General features: G+C 38.2%; 1 protein-coding gene across 1 annotated transcript in view; it reads right to left on the minus strand.

Annotated features, from left to right (window-relative positions):
* Positions 1–295: 295 nt before the first annotated feature.
* Positions 296–7,449, minus strand: part of LOC107286306 (collagen alpha-2(I) chain) — a 32,624-nt gene continuing 25,470 nt past the window's right edge. Inside the window, exons 5-7 of the mRNA XM_015814657.1 lie at positions 3,955–3,986; positions 1,564–1,631; positions 296–799 (exon numbers count right to left, since the gene is read on the minus strand). Coding sequence (XP_015670143.1) covers positions 338–799; positions 1,564–1,631; positions 3,955–3,986 — 562 coding nt within the window. The 3' untranslated portion in view covers positions 296–337. The remainder of the gene's footprint in view (positions 800–1,563; positions 1,632–3,954; positions 3,987–7,449) is intronic.

Genomic DNA, 7,449 nt, shown 5'->3' on the forward strand with positions numbered 1-7,449 from the left:
ACTCTCACTCAAGGAGTAACTTCTGCATAGGTTTTATTTCTTTTTGTCCATTTCTCCTCTTTGATATAGAGGAGCAAGGAGATTTCACTCAAAGCTTCAATACTCTGACTAAAGGGCAGAACTTACATTGCTATCTATTTTTCACAGAATGACCCCAGATGGCTCACAGCAACCAATTAATAATAAAAAGGTCATCCCAGCTCCCAACACATGCATACCAAGTTCCCAGAACCATTCCAGCTTTCCTGTCCCTTAAGGCTAAAAGGATAAATAATCTTGGAATATTCCCTTCTAAGGTAAAGTATCTCAGAAGGACTTACCAGTCAACAGAACAGGTCTAGCCTCCGGGAGGCCCTGGGGGTCCTGGGGGTCCTGGGGGTCCTGGGGGACCTGGGGGACCTGGGGGACCTGGAGGTCCTGGAGGACCTGGAGGACCAGCGGGTCCTGGGCCTCCTGGGCCTCCTGGGCCTCCTGGAGGACCTGGAGGACCTGGAGGACCTGGAGGACCTGCAGGACCTGGAGGACCTGGGCCACCTGGGGCCCCAGCAGGCCCGGCAGGCCCAGTAGGCCCGGCAGGCCCGGCAGGCCCGGCAGGCCCAGCAGGTCCTGCACGTCCTGCAGGCCCAACAGGCCCGGCAGGCCCTGCTAGTCCTCTGGCCCCTGGAGCTCCCGCTGGCCCCGGTCTAGCATACATCATGGGAGCACCCATTGGATTTGGATTGCGATAGCCATAATTTGGAGCTCGATAATATGGATATCGGTATCTCCGTCGTTCATGGCTTCCACTTTCACTGCTGGCCTGCAAGAGAAAGAGAAGAATGAGAAAAACATCCCATGAAAATAGATAAATAGATTTAATGTTGTGGTTATAATTAATACAAAACTTTTCTTTTCTTTTTTTTTGTGATAACTGTTTTTGACGAAATCGGCTCATCAGCTATGCTACTTATGGAACTGATTCCCCAAGCCAAAGCAATCATCTAGGATTGCAGCTTATTGAAAGAGCACCAAGCATTTTGGTTGCCTTCAGCCAAGTATCTGGAAGACCATATGAAAAATGAGGATGTTGCCTTCCAAGGGACATCATCCCAATTCCACCTTTGGAAAATTCTTAACAGCAAATACTTATTTTAAAACCTGTGCAGTATGCCAGTATTTCTCAGCATTGGCAATTGTAAGATGGGTGATCTTCAACTCCCAGAATTCCTCAGCCAGCCATTCCACGCATCTTAAAATTGCCAATGTTGATAAACACTGCTCTTTGCTAATGAGAGGGAGAATCTGGTTCAAATCTCTGCAACTGATGGACTTCCTAATTGGACTGAACATTTCTTCTCTTTCTCTCACTCTGTCTCTCTAATTCCTCCATCCCAGCCTCCTTTTGCAGTGTGGAATAATAATCCTGACTTCCCTCACTGAACTTTCAGACAAGAATCTTGAGAAAATGAATGTTCTGCCCAACCCATCCCATAAAAACGAAGTAACCCTCTGATTAGCAAAAATTTACTGTTATTTTTTTTTCTAGATATTTCTATCATACAATCGCAATGAAATAATGTGTACCTCTAAAGGAACAACGAGGGCAAAAAGAGAGGCAAGAACAACCACAATCTTCATTTTGTTGGATAAATCTGTAAGAACAATTAGTTATTTAGTTATTTACAGTTATTTAACTGAATGCCAAGTTAATTCATACTGCTCAAGAAAATTTTGTTGGTCTCCAAATGACTTTTAGAACTCTCTCCTACCATGAGATGGACATCTGGCATTTTGCTTCCCAGATCTCATGGCTCTAATTATACCTATCAATTCTATGCAATTATGTTTAAGAAAGTGATATAAAAATGTATTGATTTCTAATGAATATCAATGATTTAAAAAGTCTTCAATATTCTCTTGAAAACTTCCTAATTATCTTAAAAGCAAATCTAAAGCTTTGTCCCTCCCATTGACTGCATCAGAGTCTGAACTGAATCTGATTTAGATTTAAGAGACAGAGCCACTAGAGATGTTAATGATCTTGAACAATGTGAATCATTTGCACTTTTGATATTACACCCTTCCAAAGCTTTTGAGCAGAATCCTCTCAGAGGCTGCATTCAGGCTATGAAATCTCTTGCTTCATGGGGGGAAAAAAACCTGAATTTCTAACAGACAGAGAAGACCATGGGAGCCTCAGTGACTAATTCTCTAATCCCTTTGTACCTAAACTTTATTTGACTATGAGCGTTGGAAGGAAACTATTAATAGAAAAAAGTATTACTATTTTATATAAACATTTTCATGTTCTCCTTTTTTCATCATGGTAAAAAGAGTACAACAGTTAAAATAAATATAAATAGACACTACAGTCCTATGATCCTAAAATGATAGGTCCTGTTCTTCTAAAAACATAATTGACTGTTTGGTCACTTTAAAATAAATAATGTAAATAATATATCAAATCACCAGGACCAGATGGATGGCACCCCAAAGTTCTGAAGGAGTTGGCAGACAAAATCTCAGAACCACTGAACCATATCTTTCAAATATCCTGGAGCACCGGGGAACTATCAGATGACTAGAAAAGAGATGTAGTACCTATCTTCAAAAAAGGAAAAAAAATAGATCCTGGAAACTACAGACCTATCAGCCTGACATCAGTATTTGAAAGATTCTGGAAAAAATAATCAAGCAATGAATCTGCGAACATCTAGAGGCAAACAAAGTCATAACCAGAAGCCAACATGGGTTTGCCAAAATAGATCATGCCAGACAAGTCTTATTGCTTTCTTCAACAAAGTGACAAAATTAGTGGACCAGAGAAATGCTGTAGATATAATTAACTTGGACTTTAGTAAGGCATTTGATAAAGTAGACCACAACCTACTACTTGACAAGATAGAAAAATGTGGGTTAGCATCACTATCAGTTGTATTTTTAACTGGCTGACCAACTGCACTCTATGTGCAATCCTTAATGAAACTACATTTACATGGATGGGTACCCCAAGGATCTGTCTTAGGCCCAGTACATTTCAATATCTCCATCAATGATTTAGATGAGGGGATAGAAGGGAAACTCATCAAATTTGCAGACAACACCAAATTGACAGGAATAGACAATACTCCAAAAGATGATACAAGAGGGATCTTGACAGACTTGAACACTGGGCCCTATTTAGTAAAATAAAATTCAATGGTGAGAAAAGCTGTTGAGAATCCAGAAAGTGAGCAACGAAGATGGTTAGGGGACTGGAGGCTAAAACATGTGAAGAATGGTTGGTGGAAATGAATATGTCTAGTTTAATGAAAAGAAGGATTACTGATGTTATGATAGCAGTGTTATCTAATATCTAAGGGGCTGCCACAAAGAAGAGGGGGTGTCAACCTATTTTCCAAAGCACCCAAAGGCATGACAAGAAGCAATGGATGAAAAATAATCTAGAAGATAAGCAACCTAGAACTAAGGAGAAATTTCCTGACTGTTGGAACAATTAATCAATGGAACAACTTGCCTCCAGAAGTTGTGGGTACTCTATCACTGGAGGTTTTTAAGAAGAGATTGGACAATCATTTATCTGAAACAGTATAGAGTTTCCTGCTTGAGCAGGGGTTTGGACTAGAAGACCTCCAAGGTCCCTTCCAACTCTGTTATTCTGTTAAGACTTGTTTTAAAAGAAATAGAGCACCCTCTATAATGTACTGCGAGGTTTCTGTGTTTTGGATAAGTGTTGACCATAATATTAGAAGAAGCAGTTCAATATAAAGAACTGAGGTGCAAAGTAGCTGTAAGTAAATTGATTTCAATAGTATAGTTAAGCATGTGTTGCTGTTTCTATATCCCCCACTAATTTCAAAGTATCTCAAGGCAATCAAAATTCACCATCTGATATTTATGCAGCTCTTCATGTCAATAATTCTGTTTGCCAAACAACTGCCGAGGAAGAGTCAAAACAAATATATTTTGACTTACCTTTTTCTTTGCAGTGCAGTTTTTGCTCCGCTCACTCTGAGTGATGTTCTGAGATGTAGTGGTGGTGGTTATGTACTTTCCAAAACTTCCTGGGATTAGTTAGATTGTCTGTCAACACATCTTCTGGGATTAGAAGACTTTTGCCCTAATCTTTTACAAATATGCAGGTAATAATCTTCAAAAATCCCATTTTGAAATATTGTTTTGTGGTAAAGTTGAGCAAGTTACTTGAGAAATTTCTCCTCAAGAGTTGATAGTGGTGATCCAGCAAAAGACCTAAAGAGTTTCTTTTAGTAAATGGGAAATTACCTTCAAGTCAAAGTGGATTCATAATAAATGTCACTATAAATACATATTCTTTTCTGATATTGACCTGGAATTGATTTTCCATTTCTTTGTTCTGGAATGCTTTTTTTCATTTTCCCAATTTAGTACACAATCCTAGAATTTCTTTCTATTCTCCAATCCAATATCTACCAGAATTTTATTTTATTATTAAAATTCTACTCCACACATCTCAGATAAATTCACAATTTTACTTTGTGGTAAGCCAAAAGATATAAACAATTTGGTTGTGGAAATCCTTTCCTGTTCAGTTATGGTTGGCATTGAGCCTTAGGAGGTTCTGATACTAGTTTATGACATTTGTCTTTAATTCTTTAATGTATTTATTCTGGTTACCGTAATTAGAAATTCTATGTGATTCAGTCTAAGTCATAATGTTAAACCTGCCTTCATAGAGCTTTATGGAAGTTTTAGATTGAAACATATACTAGTCTGTTTTATTGTAAATGTTTTCACATTCTTAATTGGTTTTAATTTGGGATTATCTAATTTGGGATTGTTTGGTTTTGTTTAAAAAACATAGTCATGAAAATAATCTGTGATATAAAGTTCACAAATAAATCGATCAGTTTATTCCTCAAAAGCCCAAAATTCCAATTTTTCTTTAGAGGAAAACAGCAAAACATTCACAATGTTAGATACAACAAGCAGAAATAGAAAGCCAGTTTGACTAGGGAAAAAAAACATACCTAGTTACAGATTGATCCCTATTTCTATAGAACTGAAAGAAAATCTGAATGATTTTGCTGCCCCATTCCAGTCTTCATTATCTATCTTATGATCCTTATCAGCTTATCCACAGTTATGCTATATTTTAATAAGCCTAAATCTGCAAGTCTGATTCACATAAAGAAGCCTATTCAGTTTAAGATCCTGAAGCTGTGACCCACCAGGTAAGTCAGAAATCTTGAGGGTCCAGATACTAAAGGTTTAATTCCTCATTAAACTGAACAAGTGATACAGCTTATCTTGAAAAAGAAGTGAATGCTGTATATTAGGTCTTGTCTCTGGCTTGGTTTATTTCTTTAGAATATCAGGCTATTTTTCTGAATTGTTCAGCATGTTTGTGGTAATAAAATCCCCTTATTCACTTTCCTTGTCCTAGGAAGAACCCAGCCTCTGAGTCAGATGGATTATGATCTAAGTTTCAGTATCTTCAATGGAATCCACCACTGGCCAGGATTTTTAACACTGCATAAATTCCCCCATGTTTTCATAGGGTGAGCTCTGCTTCAGTTTTGCCACATGTGTGACCTGCTTTTCCTCAGACAATTCTAGCTCACTTTCATGGTTTGTTTCTCCTCATTTTCTCCCACAACGACACTGTGAGGGAAACTGAGCTGAAGGTGTTGAAAGAAAAATCTTCATCAGGGTCCAGTCCAAGCCGGGATTAAACAAAATGGAGACTGCTTTAGAAAGAAGGTTGTAGTTTATTGAAGAGCAGGACCACATGTCCTAAAGGTCATGTCCTGTTTCCCTGTGGCTGTGGCTGATGGCTATGTCCTGGAGACTGCTTTAGAAAGAAGGTTGTAGTTTATTTTATTTTTTTTTCAAAAGTTTTTTATTATTTTCAACATAAAAAAAAACACATCACAAGTGCATCACAGTTATAAACACCCCCCCACCCCCCACCCGGACTTCCCAAACCTAATCCCAGGATACTATTCATCTACAAGTAACCTTATATTAATATCCCTAACTCCACAAAATATAATTCTACAAAGTAGGTGCAATATATATATATGTAAAAAAAATTTTTATCTAAAAACCTAATTTATATTCCACCATTCTATACTTATTTTGAATATAAACAATCCATCTTCTCCATATTAATAAAAATTGTTCATTTGAGTGGTCCTTCAAATAAGCTGAAATCTTTGCCATCTCAGCAAGATGCGAAACCTTCACTCTCCAGTCCTCTATTGTAGGTAAAACTTTACTCTTCCAGTTTTGAGCTATCAACAAACGGGCAGNTGTGCCATCTGTAAAACATCTTATAAAAATTCTCACGTAGGTTTTGTGCCTGCGTAAATTTCACATTTCTCACCCATATCAACTCCCAGGTATCCATAGATATTATTTCTCCTATATTTTGAGCCCATTTAATCATACAGTCTTTAACTAGCTCAGTTTCTGAATCCAATTCTAATAAAACATTATATATCCTTCTAATGTGTCCTTTAGCGTCATCCCTTACTTGTTTCAAAAAATTCCCATTTTCCATAAAAGAAGCAGTTTTTTTATCAATTCGCCATCTCTCTTGAACTTGTCTATACACAAGCCAGGAAAAGTCTGGATACTTCCGTCTCAAAACTTCTATTGATTTGAGGCACCATTCACCACTACCACTCAAATATAGCAAATCTTTATAAGATGGCGCCTCCATAACCACAAATCTTGGTATAGTCAAAAAAATGTGTGACGGTATCACCCAAATTGGAAGTTTAACATCAAACTTAAAAAAATATTTTTGCCAAACTCTCAGCAATGCAGCCCTTATTATATGATTTCTAAAAGTTTTATCAATCTTTTTTTGCATAAAAAGATAAGCATGCCACCCAAAATACAAATCCCATCCTTCCAAGTTCAAAATCCTCTTATTGGATAAATTAATCCAATCAGACATCCAAGTCAATGCACAAGAGTCATAGTAAAGTGTCAAATTTGGAGCCTTAAGTCCTCCACGTTCTCTAACATCTTGAATAATCTTGAATTTAACACGAGCCTTCTTGCCTTCCCAAATGAAACGGTTCAAGTCTCTCTGCCATTCTTTCAAATTAAATTCATTTTTCAAAATAGGTATCATCTGAAACAGGAAAAGAAACTTAGGTAAAATGTTCATTTTAATGGCCGCGATACGACCCAGCAAGGAGAAATGAAGTTTTTTCCACATTGATAAGTCCTTTTGTACTGATTTCCACAATTTCTCATAATTATTCTGGTAAAGTTTCATGCTCTGCGCACAGTCACTCAGGCCCTCGTCACCTCCCGCCTGGACTACTGTAATGCTCTATACATGGGGCTCCCTATGAGGAGCATCCGGAGGCTTCAACTGGTCCAGAATGCGGCCGCGCGGGCGGTGTTGGGAGCGACGCGTCGCTCCCATGTAACGCCGCTGCTGCGCGAGCTGCACTGGTTGCCAGTGGCCTT

This window comes from Protobothrops mucrosquamatus, unplaced genomic scaffold (assembly GCF_001527695.2).
Source record: "Protobothrops mucrosquamatus isolate PMUCROS unplaced genomic scaffold, P.Mucros_1.0 scaffold270, whole genome shotgun sequence".
Classification (NCBI taxonomy): Eukaryota; Metazoa; Chordata; class Lepidosauria; order Squamata; family Viperidae; genus Protobothrops; species Protobothrops mucrosquamatus.